This window comes from Anomaloglossus baeobatrachus, chromosome 12, assembly GCF_048569485.1.
Source record: "Anomaloglossus baeobatrachus isolate aAnoBae1 chromosome 12, aAnoBae1.hap1, whole genome shotgun sequence".
In the NCBI taxonomy this organism is placed as follows: Eukaryota; Metazoa; Chordata; class Amphibia; order Anura; family Aromobatidae; genus Anomaloglossus; species Anomaloglossus baeobatrachus.
This window is the reverse complement of record NC_134364.1, coordinates 4,198,563-4,215,486: the sequence shown is the minus strand read 5'-3', so window position 1 is coordinate 4,215,486 and position 16,924 is coordinate 4,198,563. Positions and strand designations below refer to the sequence as shown.

The 16,924-nt window shown below is 48.4% G+C and overlaps 1 protein-coding gene across 4 annotated transcripts in view; it reads right to left on the bottom strand.

Annotated features, from left to right (window-relative positions):
• Positions 1–16,924, bottom strand: part of NRXN3 (neurexin 3) — a 693,208-nt gene that overhangs the window by 4,530 nt on the left and 671,754 nt on the right. For all 4 annotated transcript variants that reach the window (XM_075330463.1, XM_075330464.1, XM_075330465.1 and 1 more), the window contains one exon: positions 15,341–15,431. In XM_075330463.1, the coding sequence (XP_075186578.1) occupies positions 15,341–15,431 (91 nt within the window). The remainder of the gene's footprint in view (positions 1–15,340; positions 15,432–16,924) is intronic.

Here is a 16,924-nt window from a genome sequence, read left to right as displayed (position 1 = left end):
AAACTCCTTCACCGCCCACCCAGAACCAGCAAATCCACATCAAACAGTAGCAAGAAAAAGATCACACAGCATTAAAAAAGCAGGAAATCAACCTCAAAAAGTGTTTTTTTTCTTCTACTAAAAAAAAAAAATAAAAAAAAAAATAGAAGTGAAAAAAATCTGAAAGTGAGATCACAACAAATAGAGCAAAATTAAGTGACAACAGACGGCGTCCGAGGGTCTGTGCAGGCGGAACAAGTTTAGCTGCAGGCGGGGGGCTCCATGTAGACGATGGGGGCGCATGGGGCGGGGGAGGGTCAGTGACATCACAGGTCACCGTCCACACACCTCAATGTAGCACACAAAGCAGCTAAAGTTGTTCCTTTATAGAAAAAATAGCAGCGTGGCTGGCGGCTTCAATGCAGGGAGGGAGAATTTTAGAAACAAACCAAGCATCAAATAAAGGACAGAAGATTGGAGAATTACACTGACAAAACCACACAGAGGGGCAAAAAACATTCTTATCCCACAGGAGGAGGCGCCCGGCCTCTGATGTCAGAACATTGGCAATGCTTGACACCATTTTCCAGTCGATGCACACACAGACGGCCTGGGTGCTGCAGCGCCTCTTGGGCGGACGGCTGGCGTGAGCCTTCAGGTCAGGAGTGGGCAGCAGGCTGCTCTGCAGATTTGTGCTCTGGACAGCAGGTCCACGTGTCGGGAAGCGGTTTTGGGGTGCACCTGACACCGCCGTCTGTTTGTGCATGGTAAATAAACAGGAAAAAAACAAAGAAAGTTGCTATCAATTGACAGTGGGTCAGTTTTTGGCTGCAGGATGTCGATGCATGCTTAAAGTTGCATTTAGGGAAAGTATACAAGAAAGAACAACTAAAAATCCCAGCAAGCTGTAGGAGGGTGGAGGGGTGCATCAAAGTAAGACAAGGTGGAGGGATGAGTGAAGGCAGCATTGACCAAACCATTGCTAGATGCTTTACACACAACACTGGATCTTCTCCTCTCCGCCGGCCCGGACCTCAGTGACCTCTGCTGTCCATCCAGTGCCACCTCCTAGAGCAGCGCAGGACTGGAGAACTCATTCCACCACCCCACCCTCACTAGCAAGACGACTAATGGGCCAAGAGACAGGTGAGGAGATGGCAGCAGTATAGGTAATGCCCATAGGCAACTATAGGGGGAGGGCACCCAATAAAATCCCCCATACCTGTGCCATCACCCCGGAGCTGTCCTCCTGGTATGCCTGTGTATGTGGAACACGTAATCATCATGTATGAAGAGCTGGGGTGAAAGCGATCACCGACCCTGCACTCCCGGATATTCAGGGAGACCGAACATCACAAGATGTCCCCATCTCCACAGCCAACCCCAATGAAAGCACGAAGCCAAAACTCCCAGATCATCAGTACCGCAGCCCCTCAGACTGAGGACGCGGCCCCCAATGGCTCTGGACAAGACAAGAAGTATTGTCATAGGGACACAGGCTCAGGCTGCATTTACATCGGCCCACACAGCAATTAACTAACAGTGTAAACAGGTGAGCGCAGGCACAGTCCAGAACCATGTGCTCATAGAAGGATCAATGTCCCCAGCAGCACCCTACAATGGACCAGTCCTAACCCCTTGTACACCGAGCACACACCTCAAATACCGCGTGCACACACCTCAAATACCGCGCGCGCGCACACACACACACACCTCGTACACTGTGCCAGAGACCTCTCCTCCAACTGCACACACACCTCAAATACCGCGCACACACACCTTGTACGTCGAGCACACACACCTCGTACACTGTGCACCACACCTTGTACACTGTGCCAGAGACCTCTCCTCCAACTGCACACACACCTTGTACACTGCGCACACACCTCGCACACTGCATCAGAGACCTCTCCTCACACCTCGTATGCCGCGCACACCTCATACACTGTGCCAGAGACCTCTCCTTACATCTCAAACACTGTCAAAGACCTCTCTTCACACTGCACACACACCTCATACACAGCACATACCTTGCACATTGTGTCAGAGACCTCTCCTCACACTGCACATACACCTCATATACTGCACACACACCTCTTACACTGCACACACACCTCTTACACTGCACACACTTCGCACATTGTGCCCGAGACTTTTCCTCACACCTCATACACTGTGCTACAGACTTCTCACACGACACATACACCTAATACACTGCACACACACCTCTTACACTGCACACACCTCATACACTGCACACACCTCGCACATTGTGTCAGAGACGTCTCCTCACACTGCGCACACACCTCATACACTGCACACACACACCTCATACACTGCACACACTTCGCACATTGTGCCAGAGACCTTTCCTCACACCTCATACACTGTGCTAAAGACTTCTCACACGACACACACACACCTAATATACTGTGCACACACTTCGCACACTGCGTCAGAGACCTCTTCTCACACTGCACACACACCTCTTACACTGCACACACACCCCTCATACACCGCATACACACACACCTCATACACCGCACACACACACCTCATACATCACACACACCCCCCTCATACACCGCACACACACACACCTCATACACCACACACACACCCCTCATACACCGCACAAACACACACCTCATACACCGCACACACCCCAAACACCACACACATACCCCTCATACACCGCACACACTCACCTCATACACTGCACACACACCCTTCATACACTGCACACACACACCTCATACACCACACACACCCCTCATACGCCGCACACACACACCTCATACACCACACACACACCCCATACACCGCATGCAGACACCTCATACACCACACACACACCCCTCATACACTGCACACACACACCTCATACACTGCACACACACACCTCATACACCACACACACACCCCTCATACACCGCACACACACACCTCATGCACTGCACACACCCCTCATACACCGCACACACACACCTCATACACCGCACACACACCCCTCATACACCGCACACACACACCTCATACACCACACACACACCCCTCATACACTGCACACACACACCTCATACACCACACACACACCCCTCATACATCGCACACACACACCTCATACACCACACACACACCCCTCAAACACCGCACACACACACCTCATACACCACACACACACCCCTCATACACCACACACACACCCCTCATACACCGCACACACACACCTCATACACCACACACACACCCCTCATACACCGCACACACACACCTCATACACTGCACACACCCCTCATACACCGCACACACACACCTCATGCACTGCACACACCCCTCATACGCTGCACACACCTCGCCCACTCTCACACAGGATGATGTGCTGCCAGAAATGATGATTATTCAGCAAGCTTAAAAATCATTGCGCCTGATGAGCTATTGTTTTGCTGGTTTGTTGTGAGATTCACCGGCAGTTTACTAAGGCTTCACTTTGGGAAACAAATGTTCCCAAAAAAATAGTTCCCGATTATTGGCTGGTGTAAACGCTCCCTTAGGCTGCTGTCGTAACAAGGCGAAAACACAAGGCTACTTTATACAAATTCCCACAGCATGAATTTTCCAGAAGTAGGTTCCCCCCTCCCCAGAAAGGTCTTCACCGCTGTGTCCAGGTCTTTGGTCTTATCGTTCTCATTCAAGTGAACACTGGACAGAGCGGTGGACAGGAGAGGTGGCGTTTTCTGGGGGTGGTGGATCTGGGAGTTCTCCCTTATTGGATTTTGATAACTGGCAGAGATACCGCGTCTATAGCGGTGACAGGGATGATCAGGCAGAAGCTCCTGAGGGTTACAGCCCGTCATATAAGTACTGAGGTGCGGACCCCCCTCACCAACACATGGCGGTGTTATAGATCCTATAAGACTTCTGGTGGCCTGGAAGACGTGAACCTACTGTGCGCTCCTGGGTTGTATTCCTAGCAATGAGTCAAATGCTGCTTTCATTCATTGGAGTAGGGGGATCAGCCACACACAGAAGGGTCATCACCACAAGACGGTTATTAGGCTAGAAAAGACCAGACGCTCGGCTTTTTCTATCCACAATTCCAGTAAGAGAGAAATGTCTGAGTTGCCAGGTGCCCGTCTAGAAGATTCCACAATGTGGGGCAGCACACATCTCAGTATCATTCCTAGCCGGGCTTTTCTAAAAATTTAACATTGCAGCTCTGATACCACCGGAGGCATCTTCAGCCACAGATGTCGCCTCAGGCCCCCCTAATGCAATCTGGGTCACTGATTAATTTTAGACAAGTAGATGCCATGCACTCTGGATATGAAGGTATACAGAGATGGTGCCGTGTAAATGGTTAACCGTCCCCAAAAGGCAAAGTCCAAAGTGGTTTGGACATGAAGAAGTCCAACTGCAGAACCAAAAACATGGCGCTCATTAAGATATGTAACATCACCATAAATCCTGCCTGGGGACTCCAGACCCGGCGGCCACAGACCCGGCGGCCACAGACCCGGCGGCCACAGACCCGGCGGCCACAGACCCGGCAGCCCCCACACACAGACCGCTGACAACCCCTTGTATCCCACTACAATGCTCTGTAAAGCCCCCTATGGCTGGACTTCATAAGAGACTGTAATTTTTGTGACATTCTGCAATACTTAGGTAACACACAGTAAAAAAAATATAAAAAGTTTAAGACTTTTTTCTTAAAATCCAAGTTTGAATTGTCATTTTTGTTTATTAAAAATAAAGAACTACAACTTTTTATAAGTTGTGTTCTTAAAGGTTGGTCTAACAAAATATGGTAATTGACCAAAATCAGTAAACACCTAAAAGTAAAAAAAGATAAATGATTGTAACTCCAAAATCGCAGGTTTTTTTCTGTCCACCATAACAAATGCATTAAGAGGTGATCACAATGTTGTATCTACCCCAAGATGGCAAAAATAACATCATCCTCTTGAAAGCAAACCAAAGAAGCAAAAACTCCCCGCAGCTCCACTGACCAGAGAACGACATCGGCACAATGTCAACAAAGGTCAACACAACAAATAGATTTTTTCCTTGGAATTTCCAAAATTGAAGACTCTTATTGCCAGGTCGTTTATACTGCACAATGAAAGCCGCAAAAAATGAATTGTGGAATTCCACTTTTTCCAAAATTTTCAATTCATCGTGTGGTAAAATAGTGTCACTGAAATGTACAACTCGTCCCACAAAAAAAAACAAGCCCTCATATAGCGATGTGAGGAAAAAAGAAGAATTATGGCTTCTGGATGGAGACAAAACGACAAGAAGAAAAATTGCCATGTCCGGGGTGAGTCCATCTGTTCTGTGACACAGGCCCCCCGAGCATTAGATCATCAGACGGCGGACACCGCCGGTCACCAGCAATCCACGACCAGGAATCCACGCCGCCGGTCACCAGCAATCCACGACCAGGAATCCACGCCACCGGTCACCAGCAATCCACGCAGCACTTAGGCCACTTTGCAGACTTGTCTTAGTACAAGGAGAACGAAGCTTTGGCTCCATAATTACGGATTCTTAATGAGAAGCTTCTCAGGGCTTTGATTTGGATGTTGTGGGTAAAGAATGCAGATTTAATAGCTGTGCCGACCCACTCAGGACAGAGACTTCAGAAAGAAGAAAGGGCCGGTGACGCTGGCTTTAGTGGAAGGTTTGAAAAGCCTAATTAACTTGTGCGCGGAATCTGGGACACAACAAATGAAAGGATTTCTGCAGTTTGAAGTCGACGTGAACTTTCCTCATGAGCGGCGTCCTCCCCTCCCGTCCTCTCCATTTCATTAAAAAAATAACATCTCAATTAGCAGAACAGTCTTGAAGCCGCCATACGAATATCTCCTTGCCTTATTTTTAGCGGCGGCGCAGACTCGGGAATCACTCGCTTCCCATTTAACACTCAGGGACCCTTTAATCTTCAAACAGCGGCTTGTTGGAGGCAGATGTGCTGCGGGCTCCAGATTCTTCACAGTAATGTTACAAGCTGCCGGAGTGAAATTGAAGCAATTTCTGAATGTTCCTTCCTAAATGAACCTGCTGTAATGGGGCACATTTCTTGTCACGTAAAATCTGGACATGATGGTCTTGTTAGCGGCACGGTGTTGGCTACCTTGGAGGCAGCGCGCTTATTTGTCCTGAATTTCGGCCTCACTCTGATTGGTGGAGGGTGTCATTTGATTATATTTTGGGCAGTGGTGGGATCACAGCGATGTGATGTGGAGGAGCCAAAAAAATCAGTGTATTGCAGGGTTTAGACCCAGGAAAACCTGAGAACCAGCGTGAGTGCAGATCTACAAGCCATCGCCATCGTCTCGGTCTGTACAAAATTTGTGACTGAAGCAAATCAAGCAGAGAACGCAGAAACAAGCATCGGAGCTTTACTGGGTTTCTTGGTTAATTGTTTTTTTGTGTTCGTTTTTTAGTAATGTCTGTAAATTAAAGCTTAGTGGTCGTATGGTGAAGAGTTCGGCAATTTTTTTGGGAGAGTACATGGAAATGAAGTGTGATTGCTGAGCATTCCCCGTTGTACAGACCTTTCTTCTGTCACTGACTTTACATAAGTGTCAAGTCGGGACGTCTGCCCAGCCAGTGAATGGCGATTCCTAATCTAGATCTATTGGTAGATTTAGCTGCACTACAAATCCCAGGTGTAAAGAACGGTGTCATGAATGTGATGGAAATTCTCCGAGGCTCCGGTCACAATCAGTAGCAATGTAGACGGAGAGGTTTTCTTCTTACTGCTATGCTGCCATGTGCATAATGGCAGCTCCCGCATCCTGCACCCGGAGGCCTGCACCCGGAGGCCTGCACCCAGAGGCCTGCACCCGGAGGCCTGGACCCGGAGGCCTGGACCCGGAGGCCTGGACCCAGAGGCCTGCACCCAGAGGCCTGCACCCGGAGGCCTGCACCCAGAGGCCTGCACCCGGAGGCCTGGACCCGGAGGCCTGGACCCGGAGGCCTGCACCCAGAGGCCTGCACCCAGAGGCCTGCACCCAGAGGCCTGCACCCAGAGGCCTGGACCCAGAGGCCTGCACCCAGAGGCCTGTACCAAAGGCCTGCACGCCAGGACAGCACTTCAGCTTTGCTCCTGAGAGGTGACCCTCCGTGTCTCCATCACCTAACCACAGGCTTTGGTGGTTCCATGGAGGCCAAATAAGGACACCATGCTCCACAAATGAAAATAGGGACTCGGCAATGGTTTACTGATTCCCACATAGCACCATCATCTCGCCTTTAGGTCTCTTTCACACGTCAGTGAAAAACACAGATGTTTTTGACTGACGTGTTACAAACACATATGTCTCTCCGTGTGCTGTGATACATGTGCAATCCGTGATCCGTGATCCGTACTCCGTGATTGCACATGGAGATAAACTCACCTGCCCCCGTTCCTGCTGTCCATGGTGCTGAACTCTCTGGCTCTGCTGCATCTCTGCAGCTACTTCCGAGTTGGCTGTGCCTGCATAAATGAATATGCATGACAGTAATGGGCCGGGCAGGAAGCTGCAGAGAGCAGAGGCAGAACACAGCGTCGCTGGAGAAGGTGAGTTAAAAATGCTTTTTATTTTCAATGTCCATATTTTTGTGGTACGTGTTTTATAGATCACACCATAGTGTGGTCCGTGGGACATCAGTGATGCCAAAAAAAACGGACATGTCTCCGTGCGGCAATCACGGACATGCGTGTACGCCGCACGGAGACATGATCAGTGAAAAATCACTGATGTGTGCGCAGACCCATTGATTATAATGTGTCTGCGTATGTCTGTGATTCTGGTACGTATAAAAACTGTCACATACATATTAGAATCACTGACGTGGGAAAGAGGCCTTAGACTGTTGGTCTTGAAATCTATTTCTTCTGTGCATCTGAAGCCACATGCTTTCTCTGAATGTGGACAAGCAACAAGTCAGAGCTGTCATTATGGCCATTACTAAAAGGAAGTAAATGTCTTCAATAAGCCCGCGGTGTGGGCGAGGCTGCCGTTCACTGATGACACCACTGATACTACTCTCCAGTTTGGTTCATTATCCTGAGCACCAATAGCACAGTCTATAGACTCATCCGGGGAAATTTTTCTCAATTTGTACCAAAAAACTGGTAAACAAACCTCATACCAGATTTATTATGCGTTTAAAAAAAGTGAATACCCAAGAGCCAAAAATGTCTAAAAGCATTTCATTACATTTCATGTGTCACAAAATATTTGTGTAAAGAAAGCGAACCAAGAAGTGGGGTAAGAAGAGTGTCTCCGGAGGTGGTAGAAGCCTCCAGTAATCCAGGGCCTGGTACCAGGATCTTATATGTTTCTGTAATTATTCTGCAACACACCCAACCACAAGTCCAGCCAAATATACGTGACCCCCGGAGCCGTTCTGTGGTTCTGCAGTTGGAAATCCTCTGGATGAGAGGCGGTCATTCTGGATAGGAGGCAGCCCTCGTAGAGGTCCTCGGTTGGCTACAATAAAACTACAGCTGACACGGCATTACCATCCCATTAGGGCTCTGTTCACATCTGCGTTCTGTTGTCCAACCACAAAAATGTGAACAGATGTATCCCATGCAGGGCTCAGACAGAACCGGGCCCCATGGACTACATATAATGAGGTCTGTCAGTTTCCCGCTGTGTTACAACCTTTCCTACAGTAAAAATGATGGACTGAAGAATCCATGTGAACATCGACCAACTGCCGAAGTGAGACTTCAGTAACCTGTGCTCCTGGTCAGAGCTCCTCATGGCGACGTCCCCACATTATCTGTGGAATCTTCTAGTATGGGGATGATAAAAAACAATCAGCCATATAGACCATTGGAGCAGTGCAAAGAGGCAGACAGCAAACCATAAAGCAGCTTCAGGCCGAATCTGCAGCCCACAACAAGAGCAGGGCACCGGCACAGAAAAGCATCAGCAGTTACAGCCTCCGGAGCCGGCAGCACAGGGCTCCGGCAGCACAGCGCTCCAGCAGTACAGCACTCTGGCAGCACAGCGCTCCGGCCACTGCGGCAGCACAGTGCTCCGGCAGCACAGCACTCCAGCAGCACAGCGCTCTGGCCACTGCGGCAGCACAGCGCTCCGGCAGCAGAGCACTCCGGCCACTGCTGCAGCACTGAGCCAGGTAATGAGCGCTTCGCTACATATCAAATGGTCAGACATGAAGATGACACAATAAACATGGCAATAAAACTCTCATTTGTGCCATCTAGACGTTTGGACTGCGCGATTCCGTCATAAACCATGCAGATAAGAGTCATATGGTGTATGAGTGTAACAGTGTATATGTGCGGCCGTATCTCAGCCATGGGGGCATGCTGACCGGCCACTGCTTCTCGGGGGGCGTGCTGACCGGCCACTGCTTCTCGGGGGGCGTGCTGACCGGCCACTGCTTCTCGGGGGGCGTGCTGACCGGCCACTGCTTCTCTACATTACATGTTTCGAGATGAAAGGATGGAGCTGCTGGATGTTAACCTGCCCCATCCTTCCATTCTCCCTGGAGATCAGCTTTGTATCTGCCATTGAGTGGCTCTCACTACAGTTATTATTCTAGACTCCATTCGCACAATGGCACGAGGACAATTTTACTGCCTATGTTCAGAAGTCGGATATAATGAAATTAGGAAAAGTGGATTAAAAGGTAGAAACGAGCAGAAAATGTGTAAACACCGGGTGACATCCACAGATGCAACGTATGGAAGGTGGTCAGAATCACATACAGTCATGCAGCACATTATGGGGTGGAGGTCGATAAATATATACAAATGCTGCATATATTTCATCCATACAGGAAAGTAGTCACCTATATACAGGGACAACAAACATTACACTTTGTGGTATTGACAGGGATTTACAGACAGAAAAGTTAGCACAGGCTGGGCTGCCGCTCACAGCATGCTCTGTAGAGCCAGGAGGTCCGGCTGCACAGATAGTGACCGGCTGCACGGACACTCACCCGCTCCCATGTCACCATGTTGCAGGCCTCTCTGGAGTTTTAGGGCTAAATGGTCCGATGTTTTGGGAGGTTTAGTAAGTACCAGCTCCTGTATATTCAGCATTGGCTGGTAGTGCAACTGACGGGCCTGCAGGGTCCTCTGTGGAGGGACCGGGTGTCCCTACCTAAAGGATTCTGGTGTATTTATCATGGGTTTTACAGCATTTTAATTCTTGTGAATATATCCAAAATGTTAAAGACACTAAACCTGAAAAGGGGTGAAAATGAGGAAAATGCTGCCAGATTTATCCATCAGAAGTCCTGAAAACGGAATCAGACCTGCAGAAATCCAAGAGAAAACGGGGTCCATCTCCCCACAATGGGTCCTTTTCAGCTCGGGACTATGGCGGCACTGCGGGGCTTGCATTGGAGTAGGGGTTTCCTGTCTATTTTGTCAGGCTTCTGGTTATAAGACTATCCTTCCTCTTTCGGAGGACGTGCAGATTTGTTAGTGTCCCTTTAATGCATGTTGGAATTAGAGTTAACTGGTCCAGTCCAACTCTTGCAGACTGCTGTATGGCGCGCCCCTTCTGGGGTGACCATACGGAGACCCTGTCCTTCACTAGGTCACACATGGAGAAGGGAGACTGCGGCATCTGGGGGTCCCAGGCTGTGGATAGTGACAAGCCCTTGTGATACTGGGCCCAGTACTGTTTAGCGTATGTAGAAATGATCTGGACAACAAAATTATTGGGGAAATCAAAAAAAAAAAACAAAACACATGATACGAAGCTAAAAGGAATCACCAACACTAGAAAAGAAAGAACGGATTCAAAAGGATCTACACACCCGAACAATGGGCCGAGGAGAACGGATCGGGTTTACCAGGGACAAATGCAAAGTCCGACATCTGGTTAACAGAAATGTAAAAAGCAAATATAGTATGGGAGGAATAAAGCTAAGCGATAGCACGGGGAAAAGGGCCGGAGCATAAAACTAACTAATATTACCGGGGAAAAGGGCCGGAGCATAAAACTAAGAGATAGCACCGAGGACCGGAGCATACAACTAAGAGATAGCACCAAGGAAAAGGACCGGAGCATAAAACTAACCAATATTACCGGGGAAAAGGGCCGGAGCATAAAACTAACCAATATTACCGGGGAAAAGGGCCGGAGCATAAAACTAAGAGATAGCACCGAGGACTGGAGCATACAACTAAGAGATAGCACCAAGGAAAAGGACCGGAGCATAAAACTAACCAATATTACCGGGGAAAAGGGCCGGAGCATAAAACTAACCAATATTACCGGGGAAAAGGGCCGGAGCATAAAACTTACTAATATTACCGGGGAAAAGGGCCGGAGCATAAAACTAAGAGATAGCACCGAGGACCGGAGCATACAACTAAGAGATAGCACCAAGGAAAAGGACCGGAGCATAAAACTAACCAATATTACCGGGGAAAAGGGCCGGAGCATAAAACTAACCAATATTACCGGGGAAAAGGGCCGGAGCATAAAACTAAGAGATAGCACCGAGGACTGGAGCATACAACTAAGAGATAGCACCAAGGAAAAGGACCGGAGCATAAAACTAACCAATATTACCGGGGAAAAGGGCCGGAGCATAAAACTAACCAATATTACCGGGGAAAAGGACCGGAGCATAAAACTAACCAATATTACCGGGGAAAAGGGCCGGAGCATAAAACTAACCAATATTACCGGGGAAAAGGGCCGGAGCATAAAACTAAGAGATAGCACCGGGAAAAAGGGCCGGAGCATAAAACTAAGAGATAGCACCGGGGAAAAGGACCAGAGCATAAAACTAACCAATATTACCGGGGAAAAGGGCCGGAGCATAAAACTAAGAGATAGCACCGAGGACCGGAGCATAAAACTAAGAGATAGCACCGGGAAAAAGGACCGGAGCATAAAACTAAAAGATAGCATCGGGGAAAAGGACTGGGGCATAAAACTAACCAATATTACCGGGGCAAAGGGCCGGAGCATAAAACTAAGAGATAGCACCGAGGACCGGAGCATAAAACTAAGAAATGGCACCGGGGAAAGGAACCGGAGCATAAAACTAAGAGATAGCACCGGGAAAAAGGGCCGGAGCATAAAACTAAGAGATAGCACCGGGGAAAAGGACCAGAGCATAAAACTAACCAATATTACCGGGAAAAAGGACCGGAGCATAAAACTAACCAATATTACCGGGGAAAAGGACCGGAGAATAAAACTAACCAATATTACCGGGGTAAAGGACCGGAGCATAAAACTAAGAGATAGCACCGGGGAAAAGGACCAGAGCATAAAACTAAGAGATAGCACCGGGGAAAAGGACTGGGGCATAAAACTAACCAATATTACCGGGGAAAAGGGCCGGAGCATAAAACTAAGAGATAGCACCGGGAAAAAGGACCGGAGCATAAAACTAAGAGATAGTTTTATGCTCCGGTCCCTTTCCCCGGTGCTATCTCTTAGTTTTATGCTCCGGTCCTTTTTCCCGGTGCTATCTCTTAGTTTTATGCTCCGGTTCTTTTCCCCGGTAATATTGGTTAGTTTTATGCTCTGGTCCTTTTTCCCGGTGCTATCTCTTAGTTTTATGCTACGGTCCCTTTCCCCAGTGCTATCTCTTAATTTTATGCTACGGTTCCTTTCCCCGGTGCTATCTCTTAGTTTTATGCTCCGGTCCCTTTCCCCGGTGCTATCTCTTAGTTTTATGCTCCGGTCCCTTTCCCCGGTGCTATCTCTTCGTTTTATGCTCCGGTCCTTTTTCCCGGTGCTATCTCTTAGTTTTATGCTCCGGTCCCTTTCCCCGGTGCTATCTCTTAGTTTTATGCTCCGGTCCTTTTTCCCGGTGCTATCTCTTAGTTTTATGCTCCGGTCCTTTTCCCCGGTAATATTGGTTAGTTTTATGCTCTGGTCCTTTTCCCCGGTGCTATCTCTTAGTTTTATGCTACGGTCCCTTTCCCCGGTGCTATCTCTTAGTTTTATGCTACGGTCCCTTTCCCCGGTGCTATCTCTTAGTTTTATGCTACGGTTCCTTTCCCCGGTGCTATCTCTTAGTTTTATGCTCCGGTCCCTTTCCCCGGTGCTATCTCTTAGTTTTATGCTCCGGTCCCTTTCCCCGGTGCTATCTCTTAGTTTTATGCTCCGGTCCTTTTTCCCGGTGCTATCTCTTAGTTTTATGCTCCGGTCCTTTTCCCCGGTAATATTGGTTAGTTTTATGCTCTGGTCCTTTTCCCCGGTGCTATCTCCTAGTTTTATGCTACGGTCCCTTTCCCCGGTGCTAAGAGATAGCACCGGGGAAAAGGACCAGAGCATAAAACTAACCAATATTACCGGGGAAAAGGACCGGAGCATAAAACTAACCAATATTACCGGGGAAAAGGGCCGGAGCATAAAACTAAGAGATAGCACCGAGGACCGGAGCATAAAACTAAGAGATAGCACCGGGAAAAAGGACCGGAGCATAAAACTAACCAATATTCCCGGGGAAAAGGACTGGGGCATAAAATTAACCAATATTACCGGGGAAAAGGACCGGAGCATAAAACTAACCAATATTACCGGGGAAAAGAACCGGCGCATATAACTAACCAATATTAACGGGGAAAAGGACTGGAGAATAAAACTAACCAATATTACCAGGGAAAAGGACTGGAGGATAAAACTAAGAGATAGCACCGGGAAAAAGGACCAGAGCATAAAACTAACCAATATTACCGGGGAAAAGGGCCGGAGCATAAAACTAAGAGATAGCACCGGGAAAAAGGACTGGAGCATAAAACTAAGAGATAGCATCGGGGAAAAGGACTGGGGCATAAAACTAACCAATATTACCGGGGAAAAGGACTGGAGGATAAAACTAACCAATATTACCGGGGAAAAGGACCGGAGCATAAAACTAACCAATATTACCGGGGAAAAGGGCCGGAGCATAAAACTAAGAGATAGCACCGGGAAAAAGGACTGGAGCATAAAACTAAGAGATAGCATCGGGGAAAAGGACTGGGGCATAAAACTAACCAATATTACCGGGGAAAAGGACTGGAGGATAAAACTAACCAATATTACCGGGGAAAAGGACCGGAGCATAAAACTAAGAGATAGCACCGGGGAAAAGGACCAGAGCATAAAACTAACCAATATTACCGGGGAAAAGGACCAAGGCATAATACTAAGCGATAGCACTGGGGAAAAGGACCGAGGCATAAAACTAAGCGATAGCACCGGAGAAAAAGACCAGAGCATAAAACTAAGCGATAGCAAAGGACTGGAGGATAAAACGAAGCGATAGCTCCGAGGAAAAGGACTGGGGCATGTAACTAAGTGATAACTCCAAGGAAAAGGACTGGAGGAATATACAAATATCGGAGAGGAGATCACATTGCAGAGGGGACCACCCAATTATCATTAGCACAAGGAAGTACAATAAGCAATGAGAGGAAACTAACTAGAAGAAAATGCAGATTGGACATAAGGATATGCTTTCCGAGAGTGAGGGCAGTCACAGAGTGGAACAGGCGACCACGGGACGAAGTGAGGGCAGTCAGAGAGTGGAACAGGTGACCAATGGAGGAAGTGAGGGCAGTCAGAGAGTGGAACAGGTGACCACTGGAGGAAGTGAGTGCAGTCAGAGAGTGGAACAGGCGGCCATGGGAGGTAGTGAGCTCTCCCATCAATGGAAATCTTCGAGAAGAAGTTGGAGAAACATGTAGCTGGAATGATATAGGAAAACCTGCACTCACAGGTGGTGGACCCGATGGCCCCTGAGGTCCCTTCCAACTCCAATATTCTATGATACAGGATATGGAGATATTGGCTCCAGGGATATCGGAGGCAGAGCGGCTGGCAACACTTAATGAGCAGCAAGGAAAGGGCAGCACAAAGCTTTCCACGAGCACTACCACCAGCTGAGTGTTAAAGAGGCTCAATGTTTTCTTAGCGGGGGTTGTTTTTTTTTTTTTTGTTTTTTTTTTAGTAAGAAGAAAAAAAATATGATAAAACCTAAACACACTATCCAATATTTCTTTCTCTTGATCTCAGCTTCATAGAAGAGGGACGGGGTCTGCTCTGTGTCCACAAAGTGCTGGTCAGCAGAATCCCTCACTACATTCAGAAAGAAGTCAAGGAAGAGCTAAATCTGGCAGGATAACACCCACATCTGAGCCGGGCGGCCGGCTGTAAGACGAGTCTGATGCCACCGTCACCATCCCACAAACTGAGGCTTCTTCTGAATGCACGGCCTGGTCTCCTCTTTATGGGATGGTATTTTAGAGAGATACTGGACCTACATCTATCATAGGCAGCTGCAGAATACCGCAGGCACCTGTTCACATGCAATAAATAATTTAGACTTACGAGAATTAGCAAGCAGAAAGTACACTGACCTGACGTACCTGTGCCAGTTTCACATTCTGCCGCATCTTCATCATCACTGCCGATAGAACATTCTGCAGACGACACAATGTCATCCGTTGGCTGTGAAGAAAAAAAGACTCAATTGTTAGCAAGACAAGCAGGAGACCACTTCAGAGTCTACGGGAAGTGAAGAAGAAGCACAGGCACTTGTGAGCCGGGAAACATTAATGGCAGCACAATTGGCAAAAAAGCACATGGCGGGAGCAGTCACTAGGAATCAATGATGCTCCTACAACCGTCAGCGAGGGTCATTAGAATAGATAGGAACCTCCTATCCTCACTGCGAGACCTTCAGATCCTCACTGCGGGGCCAACCAGAGAGGGCCATAAGAAAAGAGGGGACCCTTCAATCCTCACTGTGGCATCAACCAGTGAGGGCCATTAGAATAGAGGGGACCCTCTGATCCCCACTGCGGGGCCAATCAGCAAGGGTCATCAGAATAATAGGACCTTCCAATCCCAACTATGGAGCCAACCAGCAAGGGTCATCAGAATAGAGGGGATCTGCCAACCCTCACTGTGGGATCAACCAGCGAGGGTCATCAGAATAGAGGGGATCAACCAGCGAGGGTCATGAGAATAGAGGGGACCCACTGATGCCCACTGTGGGGCCAATCAGCAAGGGTCATCAGAATAAAAAGACCTTCCAATCCTAACTATGGAGCCAACCAGCGAGGGCCATCAGAAAAGAGGGGACCCTTCAATCCTCACTGCTGGGCCAACCAGCAAGGGTCATCAGAATAGAGGGGCTCCTCTGAACCACAGCGGGGCCAATCAGCAAGGGTCATCATCATAAAAGGACCTTGCAATCCTAACTATGGAGCCAACTAGCGAGAATCATCAAAATAGATGGGACCCTTCAATCCTCACTGTGGGATCAACCAGTGAGGGCCATTAGAATAGAGGGGACCCTCTGATCCTAACTATGGAGCCAACCAGCGAGGGTCATCAGAATAAAAGGACCTTCCAATCCTAACTATGGAGCCAACCAGCGAGGGTCATCAGAACAGAGGGGATCCTCCAATCCTCATTGTGGGATCAACTGGTGAGGGGTATTAGAATAGAGGGGATCTGCCAACCCTCACTGTGGGATCAACCAGCGAGGGTCATGAGAATAGAGGGTACTATTCGATCCCCGCTGTGGACTTGTTTCCTTCTTCAGGGCCTTTACTCTTTTATATCACAAGAATCAGAGTAATCATAACTGTGGTTTCCTCAGGACCTGCGCCCATTACTGGAGCAGATTAACCCCTCTCCTCATTTCATTTCATATTGCGAAGCATTCTGATCATCATTCACATGCGTTATTTTCACGTGTATTTTTATTGTTGATTTGTTCCAAACCATCAATACTGTCTCATGTAGGACGCCTCTTTCCAACACCAACAACAATCATATCAGAACCCCGGGGGTGTAGATGGTGCTGCGCGTGGTGGGGAGGGCAGATGGTGCTGCGCGTGGTGGGGGAGGGCAGATGGTGCTGCCCGTGCTGGGGAGGGCAGCTAGTGCTGCGCATGCTAGGGAGGGCAGCTAGTGCTGCGCATGCTGGGGAG